Source organism: Tachyglossus aculeatus, chromosome 6 (genome assembly GCF_015852505.1).
Source record: "Tachyglossus aculeatus isolate mTacAcu1 chromosome 6, mTacAcu1.pri, whole genome shotgun sequence".
In the NCBI taxonomy this organism is placed as follows: Eukaryota; Metazoa; Chordata; class Mammalia; order Monotremata; family Tachyglossidae; genus Tachyglossus; species Tachyglossus aculeatus.
Genome location: NC_052071.1, coordinates 21,868,504 through 21,892,385, shown reverse-complemented (window position 1 = coordinate 21,892,385; position 23,882 = coordinate 21,868,504). Strand labels below are relative to the sequence as shown.

At 40.9% G+C, this 23,882-nt stretch overlaps 1 protein-coding gene across 9 annotated transcripts in view; it reads right to left on the bottom strand.

Annotated features, from left to right (window-relative positions):
• Positions 1–23,882, bottom strand: part of ATP11C (ATPase phospholipid transporting 11C) — a 138,726-nt gene that overhangs the window by 24,193 nt on the left and 90,651 nt on the right. For all 9 annotated transcript variants that reach the window (XR_005451626.1, XR_005451627.1, XR_005451625.1 and 6 more), the window contains exons 13-24: positions 23,306–23,467; positions 21,721–21,872; positions 21,036–21,107; positions 16,798–16,871; positions 15,459–15,562; positions 14,964–15,145; positions 13,488–13,748; positions 11,309–11,483; positions 7,231–7,333; positions 3,924–4,069; positions 3,174–3,233; positions 602–729 (exon numbers count right to left, since the gene is read on the bottom strand). Coding sequence is in view for 6 of the 9 variants with exons in the window: in XM_038748573.1 (XP_038604501.1) it covers positions 602–729; positions 3,174–3,233; positions 3,924–4,069; positions 7,231–7,333; positions 11,309–11,483; positions 13,488–13,748; positions 14,964–15,145; positions 15,459–15,562; positions 16,798–16,871; positions 21,036–21,107; positions 21,721–21,872; positions 23,306–23,467 (1,619 nt within the window). In the remaining 3 variants the exon portion in view is untranslated. The remainder of the gene's footprint in view (positions 1–601; positions 730–3,173; positions 3,234–3,923; positions 4,070–7,230; positions 7,334–11,308; positions 11,484–13,487; positions 13,749–14,963; positions 15,146–15,458; positions 15,563–16,797; positions 16,872–21,035; positions 21,108–21,720; positions 21,873–23,305; positions 23,468–23,882) is intronic.

Here is a 23,882-nt window from a genome sequence, read left to right as displayed (position 1 = left end):
AACATTTAAAAGGTTACTTTGTATTTTATTTTAAAAAGTTTCATCAGGGTTTTCATATTTTAATTCAAAGGATCTCAATTGATTTGTTGAAAAATATCAGGGTGATTTGAGGATCCTTGATATCACCATATTGGTTGTTTTTTCTGGACAACTGTGGATGACAGAGTGCCTTGCCTGTGCCTGCACAGCACAAACTCAGGACACGTTCTTTTTCCAAGGTCTAACAAATAGATGATCAAGACTTATGTCAGCCTATTCCCACATTTCCTTAGACCGGCAATGGGCCATTCCTCAAGGTTTTGGGGTGTCTCAGGAAAAAAAAATAGATTTGGAAGATTTGTCAATGTCCACTAACATTTTTTGGTACTTTCAAAATCCTTTTTGTTTTGAGTCTCACATTTTTGGACCTTTATTTCACACATTAATACACCTTATAAATGAAGACTGCTTATTGCTCCTTTTTGGACACCTAAAAGTCAACTGGACAAATTTCTTGAGCCAGTCAGTCTAGACTTGAAGGCTGCACTTCAACCATTTAGACCAATACCAACTAAAGAACTCTAGTGCACATTTTTAATTGTATTTTAAACTCACGACTTACATATACAATCTTGGATCTGAGGTCAGAGTATCAATGTTGATGTGCTGCTCCAGCAAACTGTAGGCCAGGATAGGCAATGATGTGAAGCAAATATTGTACATTGTAAGGTAAGCAGCATCATATAATGGCTTAAACAGCAGCAGAGGGAATGAATGAACACGCAGAGTTACTTTCAGACACAAACAGCTGCAAAGCAATGCTTCTATACATTTAACTATTTTGTTTTTTAAAAAATACAGTCCAGCTTAAAAAAAACCTTATTGATTCAGATTAAAAGTATATGAAGGAGAAATACTGTCTGCCTGCCCAGGAGAATTATGTTTTCCAAATTCTATTTTGCTACAGTACTGTGACGGGGGAGTGTGTTGCAAAATTCACGCTTCCTGGTGTCTTTTACTGTTTTGTCACTTTCTCTACTTCTTATAAATTTATTGGTAGGGCTACTGCTGTCATACAGTTAATTGACATGTTAATAAACAAGCGGTAGGTAAAACACATTCTATATTAGATCAATACCTACTCTGCAGTGGTAGCAGTAAAGATAGCAAAAGGGGAAGAAACTGGAGTAAGAACTCAGTCTGAATTGTCAAAAATAATGCATTAGTCAATGGAAGACAGGGGTGGTGGATATAGAATAAAGGATGTGGTGATCACAGTATTAAGACACTGGAGTAGGGCAGGCAACTTAGGAAGCACTGGAACCCACACTTCTGATATAAATATACCAAAAGGGCTAGTCTTCCCCTATAGATGGTAAGTTCATTGTGGGCAGAGAACGTGTCTACCAACTCTGTTGTATTCTACTCTCCCAAGCACTTAGTACAGTGCTTGACACACAGTAAGCACTCAATAAATACCACAGATGATGAGAGAGTTGGTTGTTTTGATGGACAGTGGGATGGTACTAGTATTTAGTGATAGCCCAAATGTGAGAGGAAGAGAGAACTTCTATAACTCGTGGATTGACACAGAACTTTGGGACTCAGGAAGATGATGAATACGAGACTTTCTGTGATTTTTTTAAAAAGTGGGGTGGGGGCTGGGGGGGGGAGAGAAAAGGGACCAAAATTGGGTGAAAATGAGTTTTGTTTCTGCCATTTTTACCTAAGTAACACATGGAGACAGAGATCAGAAAGAGACAGAAGGCATCAAGTCACAATAAAGTAAAAACAACTGTTTTCCATTCAAAACACTCTGTGGAGTTCAGTTTAGCACATAGCACAGTGCTTTGTATAGCATGATGCACATAGACTATTTCCCCTAAATATCTTTGTTATAACTTATACAGGAGTGCACTAAATGCTGTAATGAACACAATTCAGAGTTGAGAAGAAATATTCCCCAAATTCCAGTGGGTGGGTGCCATCAAAATCAAAGTCCTCAGAAAAAAATTCTACATCTCAGAGTCAAGGAAAGTATTCATCTCGTCTCATCCACAGCCCAAGAGAAAAGAACCCCAAATTCTCTTCAGTTATTTATATCTTCCTCCCACTCTTTCCATTATGAAAGTTGGAAGCATTCTGGAGCACGAGCCATAAATGTTTTTTATGTTAGAACGGTAACAGGAAGTGACTGAAGTTGAGGAATCTCTTTCCTTAGAGAAGGCAAGACTATTTATGAACTGCTGCTACTCTATCACTTTCATCATCAACTTCTGTTGAGCATTTACTCTATGACGAGGACTATGCTAGATATTTGGAATAGCAGTCCATCAGTCAATCAATGATATTTATTGAGTGCTTACTGTGTAAAGAGCACTCTACCAAGAGCTTGGGAAAGCACATTACAATAGAGTTGGTAGAAGTGATCTCTGCCCACAAGGAGCTTAAAGCCTACAAGGGGAGAAAGACATTAAAATAAACTACAGGTAGGAGAAATAGTAGATTGTAAGGATTTGAACTTAAGGTGAGTATCGAAGTATTGAAGGAGTACAAGGCCAAGTGAACAGTCGACATAGAGGGGAGAAAGACAAGGGAAAGTACCATTTAGCAGAGCCAGGGTTTTAAAAGACAATCAAATTACAAACTTCTCATCTAAACTTAGGCAAGAGAAGTTGCAACGGGCATAGCTTAAAAAGGGTATAAGTAACTTGCCTTTTGTAGGATTATTAAACCATTTATGTTAAATACTGAGACACTTTTTTCCCCCCGGTAGGACTGTACTGCTTTTATCCAGTTCACTTCCAAGGGTAAGAAAGTATCACAAATTTATCAAAAGTGACGTTCTCTCGATATCCAATATAAACATTTTCTGATACCCAAAATCCAAGCCATCAAGAAAATAAATGCATCAACTTTTACATCAAAAAACTGCATCTACAATGATAATGACCTAAATAATACGTGTTTACCCTTAGGACAGTCTCATTAATCCCCTCTAGATTGTAAACTCATTACGGGCAGGGAACGTGTCTGCTAATTCTGATGTATTGTACTATCCCAAGCACTTACTACAGTGCTCTGCACATGAGTGTTCAATTAATGCGATTTATTGACTAATCAAATCAATCTGCGAGTAGTCACTGGAAAGCAAACTAAGATATATAAAATCACGTCACAATACTGGAATATACCTGTTGTGAGAATCCACAGAAGAACTGGTACAAAAATTGTGGTAAAATAAAACAAAAGTTCTGTAAGAAACAAGCACAAGGTTAAAAACGTGCTTTATGTAGTTTACTGTTCTATTTATGATGTAAGAAATCTTACAAAATCTACGAAACGCTACAAGGGATAAACTGAAACAGCCCAGTATAGGTGGCTAATATGCTGGAAAATCTATTCTCAAACCTCCTTGCTGCAATACAAACCCTCTAAAATAGAGAAGCAGCGTGGCGTAGTAGACAGAGCACGTGGCTGGGAGTCGGAAGGATCAGGGTTCTAATCCCTGCTCTGCCACTTGTCTCCTGTGTGAAGTTGGGCAAGTCACTAACTTTTCTGTACCTTAGTTACCTCATCTGTAAAATGGGCATTAAGACTGTGAGCCCAGTGTGAGACCTGGACTGCGTTCAACCAGATTAGCTTGTATCTATCCTAGTGTTCGGTACAGTGCCTGGCGCATATTAAGCACTCAATAAATACCATAAAATAAACCCGAAAAACTGGCAGCTCCTTCAGTAAGTATCAAGTGGAATGTTATTTCGCTACTCTGAAAACCTAGGCATCGCAATACAGCAAAGCATAAAGGACCTATGATTTCACTGGATGGCCCATTTATATACGTATAACCCCAAAATACCGTAAAAGAAGCAAAATTAGACAAAAAGATAAGTGTGTTCAACAGAATCTAGGAAAGCCAAAGCAACGAATGCTTAGCCACAAACCTTATAGAAGAAATACTGTACAAGATGTGCTATCCTCACATAATATAAATGTCCATGAACCAGAAGCAGCTTCCTCAAATGCTTAAACTTAGGAACAGCGTAGTCGCTGTTTCTTGCAGCTTGACGTCCTTCTTTGCCTTTTATCCCTAAAAAAAGAAAGTTTTTTTCGCTTAGTAAACATTTCACGGAACAGAAATCTTCAAATTCACGCAAATAGTGGGAAGTAAAGTTGCTTAGCTTTGCTGTTTCAAATTTTCTCTACATCACTTTCTCAATCACTGAATTACACTGAATTTTAGTAGTTCGGCACCAAAACACCAAGCCGTGCATTATTTCTTTTTTAATTGATTATCGGTTCACAAACAAAAACATTGTTACATTGTTAAAGTGGTTATAAACCAACAGGTAATTGGGATGAATTTTCCATTTTTAGTCTCTAAGAAGTCCAGTTTGATTCAAGCCAAATAAAGATAATAAGGGAATCTGACACCAATTACGGCCATTTCCATTATGGCCATTTCAATGTGGCTAGAATTCGGTAATCTTTAGGTGGTGGAGATTGTTACAAAACGCTAGCAGTAATGAAAAACAACCTCCTCCTGCCGCTATTACTGTGGGTTTTACCCCCGGTTCCAAGGGAGCATCATTTCAGGGCAGCAAGTTGCCATTGCTGCTCCTCTACAGTTCCCAAGTGTGTCTCAAGTGCGGTGGAAGGATGGCCTTTATAGTTATGGTATTTATTAAGTAGTTACTATGTGCCAAGCACTATACTAAGTGCTGGGGTGTATGTGCGGTATTCAGACTGGACACAGTCATTCATTCATTCATTCAATCGTATTTATTGAGCGCTTACTGTGTGCAGAGCACTGTACTAAGCGCTTGGGAAGTACAAGTTGGCAACACATAGAGACGGTCCCTACCCAACAACAGGCTCACAGTCTAGAAGGGGGAGACAGATAATAAAACAAAACATATTAACAAAATAAAATAAATAGAATAGTAAATATGTACAAGTAAAATAGAGTAATAAATCTGTACAAACATATATACAGCTGCTGTGGGGAGGGGAAGGAGATAGGGCGGGGGGGGATGGGGAGGGGGAGAGGAAGGAGGGGGCTCAGTCTGGGAAGGCCTCTTGGAGGAGATGAACTCTCAGTAGGGCTTTGAAGGGAGGAAGAGAGCTAGCTTGGTGGATGTGCAGAGGGAGGGCATTCGGGGTCGGGGGATGACGTGGGCCGGGGGTCGACGGCGGGACAGGTGAGAACGAGGCACAATGAGGAGGTTAGCGGCAGAGGAGCGGAGGGTGCCAGCTGGGCTGTAGAAGGAAAGAAGGGAGGTGAGGTAGGAGGGGATGAGGTGATGGACAGCCTTGAAGCTGAGAGTGAGGAGTTTTTGCCTGATGCGTAGGTTGACTGGTAGACACTAGAGATTTTTGAGGAGGGGAGTAACATGCCCAGAGCGTTTCTGCACAACGATGATCCGGGCAGCAGGGTGAAGTATAGACTGAAGTGGGGAGAGACAGGAGGATGGGAGATCAGAGAGGAGGCTGATGCAGAAATCCAGTCGGGATAGGATGACAGATTGAACCAGCAGGGTAGCGGTTTGGATGGAGAGGAAAGGGCGGATCTTGGCGATCTTGCGGAGGTGAGACCGGCAGGTTTTGGTGACGGATTGGATGTGAGGGGTGAACAAGAGAGCAGAGTCGAGGATGACACCAAGGTTGCGGGCTTGTGAGACGGGAAGGATGGCAGTGCTGTCAACAGTGATGGGAAAGTCAGGGAGAGGGCAGGGTTTGGGAGGGAAGATAAGGAGTTCAGTCTTGGACATACTGAGTTTTAGATGGCGGACAGACATCCAGATGGAGATGTCTTGAAGGCAGGTGGAGACACGAGCCTGAAGGGAGGGAGAGAGAGCAGGGGCAGAGATGTAGATTTGGGTGTCATCAGCGTAGAGATGATAGTTGAAGCCATGGGAGCGAATGAGTTCACCAAGGGAGTGAGTGTAGATAGAGAACAGAAGGGGACCAAGAACTGACCCTTGAGGAACTCCTACTGTAAGGGGATGGAAAGGGGAGGAGGAGCCCGCAAAAGAGACTGAGAATGAACAGCCGGAGAGATAAAAGGAGAACGAGGAGAGGACTGAGTCTGTGAAGCCAAGGTTGGATAGCATGTTGAGGAGAAGGGGGTCCTTCTGTCCCATATGGTGCTCAAAGTTAATCAATCAATCAATTGTATTTATTAAGCACTTACTGTATGCACAGTACTGTATTAAGTGTTTGGGAGAGCCCTGTAGCACTTATGTATATATCCGTAATTTACTTACCTTAATGTCTTTCTCCCCCTCTAGACTGTAAACTCATTGTGGGCAAGGAAGATGTCTGTGTTATATTGTAATCTCCAAACAGTACAGTGCTCTGCCCAAAGTAAGCACTCAATAAATATGATTATTACTACATACTGCATTTATGCAGCTTGGCTCAGTGGAAAGAGCGTGGGCTTTGGAGTCAGAGGTCACGGATTCAAACCCCGGCTCTGCCAATTGTCAGCTGTGTGACTTTGGACAAGTCACTTAACTTCTCTGTGCCTCAGTTACCTCATCTGTAAAATGGGGATTAAGTCTGTGAGCCCCCCGTGGGACATCCTGATCACCTTGTAACCTCCGCAGCACTTAGAACAGTGCTTTGCATATAGTAAGCGCTTAATAAATGCCATTATTATTATTATTATTATTATTTATGGTACTTATTAAACACTTATTATTTGCCAGGCAATGTACTAAGCTCTGGGGTGGATACAAGCCAATCAGGTTGGACACAGTCTGTGTCTTAACCACAATTTCACAGATGAGGTAACTGAGGCACAGAGAAGTTACGTGACTTGCCCGAGGTTATGCAGCAGACAAGTGATAGACCATCTATTTGTTCTGACTTGACACCTGTCCACTTGTTTTGTTTTGTCGTCTGTCTCCCCCTTCTAGACTGTGAGCCCGTTGTTGGGTAGGGACCGTCTCTATATGTTGCCATCTTGGACTTCCCAAGCGCTTAGTACAGTGCTCTGCACACAGTAAGCGCTCAATAAATACGATTGAATGAATGAAGTGGTGGAGCCAGGATTAGAACCCAGTCCTCCTGACTCCCGGGCCTGTTTTCTATCCAACAGGCCATGTTCCTTTCCATTTGTTATGCACGTACTGTAAAGCACTCAACTAAACACTGGGGAAGAAGGTTCAAGGATGATTAAAAAATACCCCACCAAGGAAAAGAACAGAAAAGGTCCTTTAAGTAAGCAGCTCATTAGACATCTCTTACCTATTCCCACATGTGATTCCAAGATCATACTAACATCATTGGCACCATCGCCTATTGACAGCGTAATTGGACTCCCTCTTGTATTCTTGACCATCCTCACGATCTAAATGTTAAAAATAAAAATATGGTCAGAAAAGTCAAATGCAGGAGAGAGAATGTGACTGCTCTTGAAACTGAAGATTCATTTTACACTTACAAGATTGTGGGGCTGCAAAGCAAACATATCTTGCCCACGCAAGTAGCTAAATTAGGAGAGCTGGAAGACTTCAATGTGTAAAAAATACATATATAGGATCACAACAATCATACACCCACAGCCAGAAATTTTTTTTTACCTCCTCTGGGTATGCTTTTTTTAGTCCTACTAAGTATCAAGTGTTAATTTTCCAAAATTTTCCTCCCCTATTCCCACAAAAATCCCACATCTTTGCAATATAGCTCTAACACATGTCAAAAATGTTATTCTTAGGACTATTCTCTCTGATTAGGAAACAGGCAATAAGTTCCCAAAGCTGAAGTGATTAAAAATAATTCACAGGACTTAAAAACATATTGCAATCTTCATTTAAAAGCAAATCCGGTGATGTTCAACTGTAAACCCTGTTCTGCTCATACACGTGTTTTTAGTGCACAACTTGGATGCAAACTGATGGGAGCAGTTAAGCACTTCGATACTCCCCCAACCTTCGCAATTCTAATGTACACATCTTCACACTCTATTTCCCCTCTCTGTTATTTATAACAATGTTCGTCTCCCCCGCAGACTGTAAGCTCATTGTGACCTGGAATCATATCTATTAACTCTACCGTATTGTACTCTCCCAAGACTACAATACTCTCCCAAGAGTACAATACTCTGTTAATAATAATAATAATAATAATAATAATAATAATAATAGCATTTATTAAGCACTTACTATGTGCAAAGTACTGTTCTAAGTGCTGAAGATATTACAAGGTGACCAGGTTGTTCCACGTGGGGCTCACAGTCTTAATCCCCATTTTTACAGATGAGGTAACTGAGGCACAGAGAAATTAAGTGACTTGCCCAAAGTCACACAGCTGACAACTGGCAGAGCCGGGATTTGAACCCATGACCTCTGACACCAAAGCCCGTGCTCTTTCCACTGAGCCACGCTGCTTCCCAGTGTTTCCCTGCTGCTTCCCTGCTTCCCAGAGCACTGTTCAGTGCTCTGCAAACAGTAAGCGCTTAATAAATACTATTGATTGATTAGGAATTGGGGAGCCATCTTCTCACAGCATGAGTTTTTTTCTGGCACACCAAAAATCATGCGATCCAGGTCGATTTGGGGGAGGAACTCAGAGCTGTGAGTGTCGGTCAAGCCAAGATACCCTTCTCAACCCCATAAAGGCAGCACTTCTCAGTATTTAATGCAATAAGGTAACAGTGAATGGAAAACATACACAACATTTGGCTAGCAGTGGGCATGGCAACGATATAGGAACGTGTGTCAAAAATGTTAGTCATAGTGGTGTATTCCTGCAATACCTATTCCCTAACCCAGTAATTCCCATGGAATCAATGGCTAACCACGATTTTGCCATAATACAAGGTTCTTCAAGGGCACAATGCCAATGATGCAGGAAAATTCCCTGTGTAAGCATATGCCATGATTCAGCAGTGACGTGGCATTTGAAAATGGGTATGTATTGTGAATACACAATTCACAATTGTGAACCACTGAATTGTTGAATCGTGGCGTGTGTTTATTAAGGTTCTGCTCCAGAATCAGCCCCTCACGCACTGAGTCCTAAAACTAAGTAATCATTACACTGTAGTAATAATAATAATAATAATAATAATAATGGTATTTGTTAAGTGCTTACTATTGTGTCAGGCACTGTTCTAAACATTGGGGAGGATACAAGCAAATCAGATTGGACACAATCTCTATCCCACGTGGGGCTCACGGTCCTAATCTCCATTTTATGGATGAGGGAATTGAGGCACAGAGAAGTTAAGTGACTTGTCCAAGGTCACACAGCGGACAAGTGGTGGAGCTTAAGTGACTTGTCCAAGGTCACACAGCAGACAAGTGGTGGAGCCAGTATTAGAACCCATAACCTTCTGACTCCCAGGCTCGAGATCCATTCACTATACCATGCTGCTTCTCGCTGCTTTTTTGCTTTCCCCTCATTTACTCCTCTCCCCCATTCTTGGGAGCCACCCTGCCCCCTGTACCCTGAAACCTCTCCCATCTCTTGTCTCCCCATCCATTTTGACCCTTATTGTTCCACCCCTCCACACTTCCCCTCCCGAGCCTCATCCCCCACCAGGATTTAGCAGGGAGAAGGGAGGGTCGTCAGACAGAAGGCACCAGTTTTCAGTTTGAAGAAGCAAGCTAGCCATGGGCTCGGGGCTGGAAGGGCAAGAAGAATTAACAGGATGAAGAAGGAACAGAAGCTTCACTTGAACTTTCTACACTTCCCCTTGCACTTAAGGCATGGGGACAAGTGGCATGCTCACAGTCCAGTTGGTTGTGAGAGACTATTTTGTCCTCTTGATGGTACTTGCACTCTAATCTCCCTGTGTATCTTCCTTTTCACCCCCGAGCGCTCACTATAGAATGGGGGTGCTCTGCTGAGCAGCGGTATGTTGAGAAAGAAAATTGGCATTTGAAAACCTCAGCACTACAGCAAGGAGTGGATAGAGCATGGGCCTGAGTCAGAATGTCCTGGGTTCTAATCCTGGCTCCACCACCTGTCTGCTCTGTGACCTTGGGCAAGCCTTTTAACTTTTCTGTGACTCTGTTCCCTCATCTGTAAAATGGGGATGAAGACTGTGTGCCACATGTGGGGCAGGGACTGTGCCCAACCTGATTGACTTGTAATAATAATAATAATAGTGGCATTTATTAAGCACTTACGATGTGCAAAGCACTGTTCTAAGCACTGGGGAGGTTACAAGGTGATCAGGCTGTCCCATGGGGGCTCATCCATTTTACAGATGAGGTCACTGGGGCCCAGAGAAGTTAAGTGACTGGCCCAAAGTCACAAAGCTGACAATTGGCGGAGCTCGGATTTGAACTCGTGACCTCCGACTCCAAAGCCCGGGTTTTTTCCACTGATCCACGCTGCAGCACTTAGTATAGTGCCTGGCACACAGTAAGTGGGTAAATAGCACAATTATTATAATTATTATTCCGCACCAACTCTGCATTTATGCACATATAACTACCTATAGCACCTGCTTCAAGAGAAGCAGTGTGGCTTAGTGGAAAGAGCACGGGCTGGGGAGCCAGAGGTCATGGGTTCTAATCCCAGCTCCGCCACGTGTCAGCTGTGTGACCTTGGGCAAGTCACTTAACTTCTCTGGGCCTCAGTTCCCCCATCTGTAAAATGGGGATGAAGACTGTGAGCCCCATGTGGGACAACCTGATTACCTTGTATCTACCCCAGCGTGTAGAACAGTGCTCGGCTCACAGTAAGCACTTAACAAATACCAAAATTATTATTATTATTACCTCCACACATATCAGTTTACGTAGTCTGCTTTTTAAACACTTACTTAGAGGCATATCCACCTCTCCATTCTCTTCTTCCCCCTACCTATAATTCTTTTTGGTTCTGGCTTCCCTGCTAGATTGTAAACTCTTTGAGAGCAGTGATTGTGGCTTCTCACTCTATTCCCAAACATTTAGTAGAATGCTCTGCAAACAGTAGACACTCAATGTAAACTGTTGAAAAACTGATTAATGGATAAAACTGTGAAAAGGAGGATCTGTGTGCTGATTCAGGAGGCATGCAAGCAAGATGAAGGGAGCACAGAGGTATTGCTAAAGGGGAGAAATAAATACCCACCACTGACAAAGGCAAGTAGACATTCCTAAAATATCAATTTCTAAAGAACTTGCTCATTGAACCAGGCTTCTTTTTAGAAGATGACACTAATGCACATGCAATTACCGGAGCTGACAAACACAAAAAGCTGTAACACTGAAGACCGTTTTAACAGAGCCACTTTTTCCTTATCTGTGCCAAGAGACAGTTGAAATCCACCATCATGCTTGCTCCTAAATTGCTAACGAACAGTGAAAAATATTCAAGAATCGTTTACCTGCGCTTTCTGCAAAGGGGCCATCCGACAACACAGAACTGCAGTGCACTTCAGGCAAATTTGTAAAAAAATACTTTTGTAATTACTTGAACTGGAATCTTGACTAGGATTTAATATAAGTGATAATGTTGCGCCGTCAATAATTAATCCATATTCTTGATGTATTGACCAGTCTCTGAAAATGAAAGCAAAATTTGTTTGAACCTTTGTTTGACAAGCAACATGGACTAGTGGATAGGCCCTGGGTTCTCACTCGTTGACTGTGTAACCTTGGGCAAGTCACTTCACTTCTCTGTGCCTCAGTTCCCTCATCAGTAAAATGGGGATAAAGACTGTGAGCCCCATGTGGGGTAGGGTCTGTGTCCACCATATTGGCTTGTATCCACCCCAGCGCTTAGCACAGTGCCTGGCACATAGTAATAATAATAATAATAATGGCATTTGTTAAGCGCTTAACTATATGCCAGGCACTGTACTAAGCGCTGGGTTGGATACAAGCAATTTGGGTAGGACACGATCAAGATCATTTCAAATAGTTTTAACAAGTCACTGAAAATGACGCCAACACTGAAATATGAAGACTTAAGGTAATTGTTAACAAAACCAATAGTAAAAAGAAAAAGAAAAATGAGAAGTCTCAGGTGGGGGAAATGTTTTTTCTGTCCATAAGAGGCAAAAAAAAATCTTTGAAATTATAGAACCATCAGCCTAACTATATTATAGCTAGGAAGATAGTGGAACAAGTCCTTTAAAAATCATGCCACGCTTCCAAGTAATGAGTCACTCCCAAGTAATGAGCCATTTAGCTTTGTAAATAATACATCAAGTCCAACCAATCTAATTTTCTTATAGTACAAAATGAAAGCTTAACTGGTAGATTCGTCCTAGACAAATCTTAATTTGTTCAAAAAAGTCTTGGATATTGCTTCCAAAGTATAGTCACAAACAAGGTAAGAACACATAATTCGGGTACACTCTTGAGATAGACCCTTACCCTAAGGGAAAGTTAATTTATGCCAAGTATGTAATAAAGGCAGCAGACAGAAATTCACTTTCCTGTCTTTGTGCATTCTGTAACTGGCATGAGTGGGGCAACTCATCAATGTAAATTGAGATGACTGAGGGATAAACAGCAGTTTTATAATAAGGCCAAAGTGTGCATAAGTTTCTGGATTTCACCCAACTTAACCTGATTTTTCTACCTGCAAATCCTATTTTTAGTGTTAGCCTTAGAACCAAATTTTACCTTTTTCTTAACATTTCCAATGCCAAAATGTATGGGGAAGACAGTTCAGTGTTTGCATGTGTGATGAATTTTCAGAACATCCACTGTTGTCAAAAGAAGCAACATCTACTCTGGAATGGTCTATCTGGTCATTTTTGAATGGTCAAATATGCATTCTTTCAGTACATTTCTCTTTGCATGGCTCTGTAGAGTCCGGAATTTCCTCACCGGTCATGATTCTTCCAGCTCCAATACAGAGACCTCATACTCCAAACCATGATTTGGAAATGGTTAAGTTTTGGACGGATATTGGTGTCTGTTATTCTAAACTGAGGTGCCAAAGTTGGCTGGGATACATTCACTTAGCTATTTGCCTCATTTCCCAAAGCCAGAAAGAAATAGTAGCATCAAAGAAAAATCTGCCACGCAGATACTTTTGTAGTATGTGAAGCATGAAAATACAGACCAAAATTAAACCCAACATTGTTGTTATATGATTTTAACAAATTTAAAACAAAACATATTGTACTGTTATTAACAGCGCCACCAAAAAGCCCACTATATTCCATGTAAGAGGTAGCATTCCAAAATGGATCCGAACCTGAAAAATGAACTGAGATTTAAAAGAAATTGATTTTTAAAAATTCAAAATAGGGCCCCCTACCATGGAAAGTTAATGTCTGTATTCTTCCAGAAACAAGACTAATGTAGTGGTTTCAAGGATTTTAAAGCTAAGTAAATTTTCAAGCTTTGAGAAAATCTATATACAGAAGGCACAGAAAATCTGGGAAGTAAAAAGCAGTTACAACTTCACTATTGATAAGACTGTGATTTCAGAATGAAAAACTGCAAACCCACAACCATGAAGAGAAAATGGTGTGTCTTTTGCGTAAGCAACAGTGATTGATGTCTTCACTGACATGAAATATAAGGTGCCCAGGCTATCTTTCTTACCTTTTAAGGCTTCTACTTTTGGGACTATCCTGCACCAACTTTTTATGATACTCCAACAGCAATTCGTGCAATCGATCCTCTTTTCTCTCACTTCCTTCTAAGGTTTTTGTCGTTAGTTCCAATAGCTCAGTGCTCGTCTGGAAAAGTCTGCAGGCGTAGCAGGTGGATTTTGCAGTTTCCATCTTGTCTCCGGTAAGCACCCAGACTTTCATCCCTGCAGCGTGCAAAGCCTCAATTGTTTCTGCTGCTTGGTCTTGAAGTCTGAAAATAATGGCAAACTATTTTTAATCCAGATTTCTCGAATCCCAATCCATTCACTAGTATATATGCAGCGTTTGGGAGGGTACAATATAACAGAGATGGTAGGCATGTTCCCTGCCCACCAGGAGCTTACAGTCTAGACGGGGGGACAGACATTAAGACAAATTACAGATACGTACAGAAGTGATGTAAGGCTGAGGATGGGGTGAATAAAGGGTACAAATCCAAGTGCAAAGGTGATAGTGAAGGGGCAGGGAGCAGGGGAAATGAAAGCTTAGTCAAGGCAGGACTCTTGGAGGAGTTGTGCTTTTCATAGGGCTTTGAAGATGGGGGAAGTGAGCGTCTGTCGGATATGACGGGGGAGGGAGTTGCAGGATGGAGGCAAAAAATAGGAGGTAGGCAAAGAGATAGATGACACAGAGGTACAGTGAGTAGGCTGGAGTTAGAGGAGTGAAGTGTATATGCTGGCTGTCATAGGAAGTCGAAGAGGTAAGATAGGAGAGAGTAAAGTGATGGACTGCTTTAAAGCCAATGGTAAAGTATCTGTGTGACATAGAGTTGGATGGGCAAACACTTAGGTTCTTGAGGGGCGAAACGGACAAAATATTGTTTAAGAAAAAATATTTTTTCATGTTTCCAAGAGTAACAAAGGAACTAACCTTTCACTGAAAAAAGGAAAAACCAAACATACTTGAAAATATCAAAAGTCTTTTTTTAATCATTTTAGCCTTTCATTATCTCAGCAGTTACTTCTGCATTTACACTAGATAATGCACTGATTCCAGATTATTTCAACAACAAATTTCTTCCTTCCCCCCTCCCTTTACTCTCTTCTCCCCTTTCTCAACTTCCCAGGCAGCAACAGCTTTTGCTGTGAAAACAGCCACATGGAACAACAATTCACTCTGAACCATAAGAAGCGTGATTTAGCAATAGCTCTTTGCACAAACAATCCATCTAGTTTGGCTCTTCAGCAAAAAAATGCTGGCAATTCCTGCATCCTGCACCAGTGTTTTTCCTAGTAATGGAAATGTAGCCAGAAGATTTTTAGGCTCCATGAAATCACTTCAAACCTCACCAATAATTGTAATTATTTGATACAACCTGTGGTGATGTTTTTCACATTTCCTAATAAAAAACCTTTTTACCTACTTAATCAACATTCTATTAGGGTAGGACAGATCCAGTTTAAGTGAAGTGGTATTGTTTGTTTACCTGTCTTCCACTGCAGTGGCCCCAAGCAAATTCATGTTGGTCTCTGTATCATCAAAAACTTTGGCCAGCTTTTCTTCTCTATCCTGTAATGCCATTTTAGCTTCTGAAAGATGCCGGTCAATTTTGTCATAATCAGCTTGAGTTAATACTTTGAAGGCCACACAAAGTGTTCGGTACCCATCCTGACAATAGAAGATATATTTAAACGATACTTTTCCAATAATAGATGGTGAATATCACTATGCATAGAAAACTAAGAGCTCCTATATTAAACACAAGCCAACACTGGTGCACTATGTTCCTAATAATCATCAATTTTGATTTTTAAAATGTTACCAAGAACCAGGAGAGTGGAAAGTTTGGAATTATTATTGACTGCAATCTTTAGAACAATAAGCCTAAACTCACTCTAGACTATAATGATTAAGCTAACTTGAAATTAAATATTGTGAAAAATTCCCAAACATTAAACAGATTTCTTTTCTCTGGACTCACCAATGCATTGCGTTCTACATGAACTTTAGTTAGGTCTATCTCGTGAGCTTGTACCCTGGGAAAAACTGCTGAATCAGCTCCTTTACAAAAGAGAAGTATCTTTCCTGAAACAAAGAACCACCACACAGGAAAAAAAGGAAAAGATTAGAGGATCCAAACATCCTTTAGTATTAGGTAGTTGCGAGCCCGTTGAAGAATCACAGTCAGTTGCTGAGTTCATACTCTTGTCACTCTTTTATAGTGCAGAGTAAGACAAGAATTTATTTCTAAATCTTTGATTTGGGAATTTATAATTACACTCAATGAAAAAGGAAAAATCTTATTTTCTGACAAGAGGGGATTTTTTGGGGGGAAGGGGTCTATGAAAAATGATCAATCAGATACTGGCAAGATTAAAGAACAAAGAAACAGATGATTCCTCAACCACTCAAATTATTTCAAATGAAAATGAGCTAAATTATTCAATTAATAATATTTACTGAGCGCTTATTTTGTGCACAACATTGTACTAAGCGCTTGGGAGAGCCCACTATAATAGTACAACATTACCTGCCCTCAACAATTTTAGTAGCACATGGTCGTTAGTACTGCAGATGAAGAGACAGTCTTTCTCTACATTCTCCATCAAAATCAGCCTTCATCATCATCAATCGTATTTATTGAGCACTTACTGTGTGCAGAGCACTGTACTAAGCGCTTGGGAAGTACAAGTTGGCAACATATAGAGACAGTCCCTACCCAACAGTGGGCTCACAGTCTAAAAACAGTGGGCTCACAGTATAAAAGCCTTAATGTCAATTTTAGCAGAATGACTATCCATAAATTGGAAGCTTGGACTCTTCAGCCTAGATGAGGCTCTACACTACATTCTAGCTCTTCAATTCTTCTGAAGCTCCTGCGACACATAATCGCAGAAGACTCCCTGTTATTGACCTAGAAATGTCCAGCCAAAGCCAACCTCGGGTCCTCACTAACTGGGACTTCTCATTCATTAGTCAGACCAACCCCCACCAAGTCACACTCCTCCTGACTCTTGTTTGCACGTATGGAAACTGTCACATTTCTTTGTTCGGTTTCCAAGAATGGGTACCTGAAAATTTAAGTTTCGATACTTGAGAACGAAGGTTAAGAGCATGGATTTTATTAACTCGCTTTCAGACTCACGCCTTTGGCCCCACTACGAAAGATCAAAACTTCAAGCTCCAAAACAGTCTTTTGCTAATGAAAGGATATTGACTAGAACCTCTCTTATGGTCTTTTCCTTTGACAGCATGCTTAGAATAGATGCAGAGCTTTAAGGAAAATGGGGAAAGCCCTGAGATATTTTTAAAGGGGATACCTGCATTGTTTCTCACAATTACACTCATCCGCCGACGGACGGGATCGAAGCTTAAAACATGTAGGAGTTCATACCTTTAGGAGAAAACAAATGAATACTGTTACATTGCCAGAGCAACCTGGGAAATGGTCCAACTTACACTAAAAGTTTTAAGGGGTGAAAACAGCGAAACGGCGTATCTGCCCAGCTCGTTGTGAGTTTAGCCGCAGGACTGTGGTGTTCAGATCTTGATGGGCCAAAAAGGCATCTGGGCCTCATTAACAGGACGACAGAGTCTTCTGCACAGTGTTTGCACATGTATAGGACCCCAGTGGACCCCAGCTCCCAGCTCCACCGCCTGCCTGCTGTGTGACCATGGCCGAGTCACTTCACTTCTCCGAGCCTCAGTTTCCTCAACTACAAAATGGGCTTTCAATATTTGTTCTCCCTAGATTGTGAGCCCCAAGTGGGGCAAGGACTGATTAATTTGTATCTACCCCAGCGTGCACAACTGTGCTTGACACATAGAAAGTGCTTAACAAATACCATAAAAAAATTAGCTCACATTTCCAAGGGAGAGTCCCAAGTAACATAATCCTGATCTTTCTTGCTCATACTTCCGAATTTTTGTCTGGGACCACTTAGCTTATCCATTACTACCTCTGAGACACATCCAAACTGAATCTGAATCCAGCCCGCAACAGCTGACTCTCCTTCCTCAGTCTCCCTCTGGGACCGGTCCACTCTCCCCTCCAGTGGTGAGGTATCGCTGCTCTGAAACCTCCCCTGTACCTCCTTTGTCTCCTCTCACAATCTCTCACTCGATGGCTGAGGCAGGAAGAGTGAAGGCTGGGAACAAAAGCTGCTTCCCAGAATCCAGAAGGAATGAGGCCAGGAATAGAGGTCAGGAACAACTACACCTATTCCCACCCTCACTCCTCAGCCCCTCAGCAGTGGAGAAAGTCCCAAGTCTGTGTGAGGAAAGCGGTGGCTACCTCAGGAAGATGAAAATGGAAGACTAAATGGGCACAAAGCAAAGCATTGAAAAGATGCAGAAAAAGTGCAGAACGATGATTCTTACAAATAAAATCATTTTCTTTTCATTTATTCATTTGTTCATATTTACTGAGTGCTTACTGTCTACAGAGCACTGTACTAAGCGCTTGGGAGAGTACAATACAACAATAAACAGACACATTCCCTGCCCACAACAAGCTTATAGTCTACAGGGGGAGACATTAATAAAAAGAAATAAATTTCAAATATATATATATATAAGTTCTATGGGGCTTTAAGGGGGGATGAATAAAGGGAGCAAGTCAGGGCAATGCAGAAGGGAGTGGGAGAAGAGGTAAGGAGGGCTTAGTCAGGGAAGGCTTCTTGGAGGAGATGTGCCTTCAATAAAGCTCTGAAGGGAGAATAATTGTCTGTCGGTTTTGAGAAGGGAGGGCGTTCTAGGCCAGAGGCAGGATGTGGACGAACAAATCACTTTTGACCCAAAATACTTGCTTGGCATTTAGAACGACTGGTTTTATGAAAAAGTCATTCAGCTCATCCTCACTTGGGAGGCGTGGCATATAAATAAATAAATAATAATAATAATGGTATTTGTTATGTGCTATTTGTCAAGCACTGTTCTAAGTGCTGGGGGAGATACAAGATAACCAGGTTGGACACAGTCCTTATCCCACATGGGGCTCCCAGTCTTAATCCCCATTTTACAGAAGAGGTAACTGAGGCACAGAGAAGTTAAGTGACTTGCCCAAGGTCACACAGCAAATAAGTGGCAGAGCTGGGATTAGAACCCAGGTCCCTCTGACTGCCAGGCTTGTGCTCTATCCACAAAGCCATGTTTCCCTCTCCAGTCTGGCTCTGCTCCTGACTCAGCTTGTGGCTGTCAATCCTGAGAATGGTCCATGTGGGCCATTGCTTTCCCCTTGGAGGCAGGTACCTTAATATATAGCCAGAACACTCCCTCCCTCCCCACATCAGAGAGACCACAGCCTTCCCAACACATTTGAATCAATTATATTTACTGAGCACCACATTTGAATCAATCAATTATATTTATTGAGCACTTACTGTGTGCACAGCACTGTTCTAAGTGTTTGGGAGAGTACGCTATAAGAGTTGGCAGACATATTCCCTGCCCACAGTGAGCTTTCAGTCTAGAGGGAGCTTGAATCCCTCCTAAAATCGCTCCTCCTCCAACAAGCTTTCCCTGCTTAATTGCCCAGCATACTGAGTTTTATCCCAGCTGTAGCACTTATGAATTTATTTACATAATCTTTAGCACTCATGTACAAATGTCTGCTCAAATGATTTATTTTGACAATGCTGTAAATGTTTTATATTACCCCCCAGCCTGTTAAAATCTGAACTCCTCGAAGGCAGGGAATGTATCGCTTCAAAATTCTGTACTTTCCAAGTGCCTGCTATAGTGCCCTACATCAAGAAGGCACTCAATAATGCTGCTAGTGGGCTGTCACCCATGTTGGACAGGGACCATGTCCGATCTGATTAACTCTGTACCCACCCCAATGCTTAGAACAGTTCTTGGCACATAGTAAATACTTCACAAACACCACAATGGTTATTATTATTACTACTGCTGCTGTTACTACTATAACTACTACCAGCTGTGAGACTGGTCAACACAGAAGAGGATTAAAGAATTAAAACTGATCACGAAGCTACAAGGTCTAAATAAAATTTGCATTTAAATCATGGTTTGGGGGAATAGTCATATTTTCACTCTACCTGAGCAGAACTAAGATGTTCCACTGACCATGTCAGATGCCTACTGCCGGGAAAACCAGTTTATGGAAATGTCCAGAACCCCACTGGAGTCAGAATCTGCATTCTAATCCCGGCTCCACCACTTGTCTGCAGTGTTACCCTGGGCAAGTCACTTCACTTCTCAGTACTTCAGTTACCTCATCTGGAAAATGGGGATTAAGACTGCAAGTCTCATGTGGGAAAGGGATTGTGCAACCAGATTAGCTTGTATCTACTCTTGTACTTAGTAGTGTCTGACACAGAGTAAACACTTAACAAATACCATAAAAAAAGAACTAAGGCTAATAAGGACTGACAGGGCAGTAGGAGGCTTATCTTTCAGGACCCTCTTCATGAAAGCTTCATTTCCCAGAAGTCAAAAACCATTCTTTCCTCAGCTCCCCTCACAGGGTGGATCCACATGGTGAAGCAAGAGTAATTTTCTTGGGTCCAAGAAAGCAATGTTTATAGAACTCTGTATACTTACAGAAATTTGCCTGTGCATTTATGGAAGATTTTGCACTTACTGATGACTGTGTCATCAGGGAATCTAAGCATTTGGATCTTACTTGTCTTTCCTTCTTTTTTTTCCCCCCTCACTGAGAATGAATGTTAAAACTTTACATTTGAGATGAGAAATAGTTTGAGAATGGCTGGGGAAAACAAAGAACTTCTAATTGTCACCTCACTAAGCCCTATATAACAAGTTTCAGAGGATGAGTTTACCTGCTCTCCTATATCTGAGATATTTTAAGAGCTAATGATGATGATGCTGATGAGGATAGTAACAGTAACAACAGTTATGATATTGGTTAAACACTTACTATGTGCTAAGTGCTGGGGAAGGTAGAGGATGATCAGATCAGACAAAATCCCTGTACGGTGCTCATAGTGTAAGTAAGAGGGAGAACAGGTATTTAATTCCCATTTTAAACTGAGGCGCAGAGAAGTTAAGTGACTTGCCAAAGGTTCACATAGCAGGCAAGTGATAGAATAGTGATGAGAACCTGGGTACTTTTAACTTCCAGGCCTGGGCTCTTTCTAGTAAGCCATGGTGTTTCTCATTAGCAATTGAACACCTATACTGAACACCTATATTGGTAAAACAAGTTTAAACCAATGCTCACAGAAATTCCCTGAAGCGTGAACTGCTGGTAACTTTCACCATGAAAATGCCATGTTCCTTGTGAACTTCCAATAAACTCGATGTCCAAGTCCAGTTTAGCAATTTGCTCTGGCCAAGGACCACTTGTCTCGTGTTAAGCTTGACTGATGAACCAATAAATACTGAGATCCGTTTTGCCTCATTCACTGGTAATAGCCTAACCAATTTTAATTTATTTACACACATCCTACCACAGTGTCAATGTCAACAGCTTTCTTTTACATTTCAATCCAGATTCTCTTGCTGTACCTCCATAATTCTTCTGAGGAGGTGAAATAATGGCAAATATCATTGGCCATGGAAGAACGGTACTTACTCTTCTATTTCTTTCTTCTGATTTTCTAATTTCATGCAGTGGTCATGGAGTCCTAAATAAGTGAACCCATGCCTGTCCAAAAAAGAAAAAAAAGCCAGACTTCAAAAAGAATTACTTATTTTCTCTTCACATGTTAACCACATCTGATTTTCTTTTTAATGCACTCACATAATCTAGATTTCCTCTGCTCTTCTCTGGGACAAACTGAGATGTAGGGTGGATAAAAATGAAGGTCGGTGACTACACAACAAGCATCAACTCAGGAAATGATATTTCTAGTTATACTATACTACTGTACTACTACTAACTATATTATATACCAACATGCTTTACTTCTAACATGCTACATCATCGTGCATAAGTTGCCTAACCAACTCTGTCCCCGACTTTCTCGTCCGTAAAATAGATTTGCTTCATCTATCCACGGAACAGAGCTGCTGGGAGATTAAAACTGATGGCAGAACACCTCATAATACCATCACAACATACATAACATCAGCCTCACTCTTCAAGGTAGGGCAACATTTTTCTTTTGGTCTTCACTGTCCAAAGGCCAGTTTTCTATAACTGTTGAAGATAATCTTTAACACAAGACACTGTGCCCTTTGACTCACCAGAAAACTACAACAAGATACAACAAGATTAAACTACTGAAACCAACCACAATCAGCATAACTGTACATACCTTCTGGCTCCTTTCACTAGGGCTACTTCATCTGGTGAAGAGGAAATATAAGTACACTCTGTTCCTCTTGTTGGTCCATCGATGCTGTCACAATCTTTAATTTGCACAGTATGGCACAAACACAAAGCTCGCAGAAACAGCTCTTCTCGACTCTAAAAAATGGAAAATTTGTTTAACTTGATATTTCTTCAGTCTTTCTGAAAGCCGATGACTCCTCAAAGTGCTTCTACATCACTTGCTGCCCACTGTTAAAACAACCACTCCAGTAAATAATCAGAACAGTACAAACCCAAGAGATTTCATATTACTACTAACACTTACTGGAGAAAGAAAACCAACTGCTCTCTAGCTGTAAAATACGCACCTCTGAAGTTACATGATAGCTGAATAATAATCAGTTAGGAAGTTTCCACTTTGATATATTGAACTCTATTATAGCTAATGGTTTAAAAGAGTATTATAATTTCAAAAGCTGCCTAAAAGTCAGGAATTAGGTTAGCCACCGGAAAACCATTCTTATAAATGTCTCAGGGTAGTAATAGTAAAAGTACTTATTACGTTCTTACAATGTGTAAGCACTGTAAAAAGCGCTGAATGAGCGTACTAGATATTGCCCATCACATTGAAGAGTTTAGAATTGGAAGGCACAACAAATATACATCATGAGATTTTGCTGATCTGATCACTGCAGAGAGCCAAGCGAGATCATATATCATTGTTATTATTATATATAATAATAATAATAATAAAGGTACATGTTAAGCACTTACTATGTGCCAAGCACTATACTAAGTGCTGGGGTAGATACAAGATAATCAGGTTGGGCGCAGTCCCTATCCCACATGGGGCTCACAGTTTAAGTAGGAGGGAGTTGAAGCAGTAGAGCCTAGGGGAATGAACAAGATCCTGTGAGTCAGAGGCCCTGGGTTCTAATCCTGGACCTGCCACTTGTCTGCTGTGTGATTTCTGGCAAGTCATTTAACTTCTCTGTGCCTCAGTTACCTTATCCGAAAATGGGGACTGAATTCTCCTCCTTCCAATTCAGACTGTGAACTCCATATGAGACAGGGTCTGTGTTCAACCTGATAAATGTATATCTACTTCAGCACTTAGAACAATGCTTGACACATAGTAAGAGCTTTAAAAATAGCATTTAAATAAAAAAGCATCATTTTACAGATGAAGCAACTGAGGCATAGAGAAATTAAGTGACTTGTCCAAGGTCATCCAGCAAATACGTGGCAGAGCTGGGATTAAAACCCAGGCCCTTGGCCTCCCAGGCCTGTACTCTTTCCACTAGGTCCAAAGTATTTTTTTAGTTTGTATTTTCTACTTTGACATTCTGATTAAATTAAATTGCTAATTCACTTTGTTCTGGACAGACATACTCCACATTTTTTTTCAGATGTCTCTATTCAATTCTCCTGATCTACATACCCCTCTTTTCCTGAATCTGATATTCATATTTGTTAGGTGACAGATACAACTGGCAGCCTAAAGCAACATTTGATTTCTCATTCTACGGTAAATTCCAAATGAAATGATTTTCGATTGATACAGGCTTAAAAGGAAATTAAGGATCGACCTTTTCAGCTTTTCCAAAGTATTTTAAGGGACCATCAGTTTGAGAGAACCCATCGACCTCTGAAATGCTTTCTTTGTATTTGTGTCCATCTATGCAACACTCAATGAATTCCATGCTGTTCTCTGTAAGGGTTCCGGTTTTATCTGTAAATACGAACTCTACCTAAAGGAAATAAAAAGGATAAATTCAGAGACGGTCCATTTTCCTTTTCATAACTAGTTTTTCACAGGAAGGTCACTTAAATGGAAAGAAAATCAGTTTTACATTTTGAAAGAAACTGCAGCTTTATCCTTAACAGACTAATCTTTTCACACTTACCATTGTAAAGGAAATCTTTCATTTCAATAAGAACAAGGTATTAGTACACTAAAAATTGAAACCAAGATACCTAGGATGTAGTTAGATATTTAAACAGCTGAAGGAGGAAAGAAAATGAGGTCCATTTTGAAAATAAGAATGACATACTAGATATTTTTATACAAAAATGATTACATAACTGAAGGGCTTCCCAAATCTTCAAAATAATATACCCCCATCGCTCATGATTGGGGAAAAATAAATACATTTGACTCACATC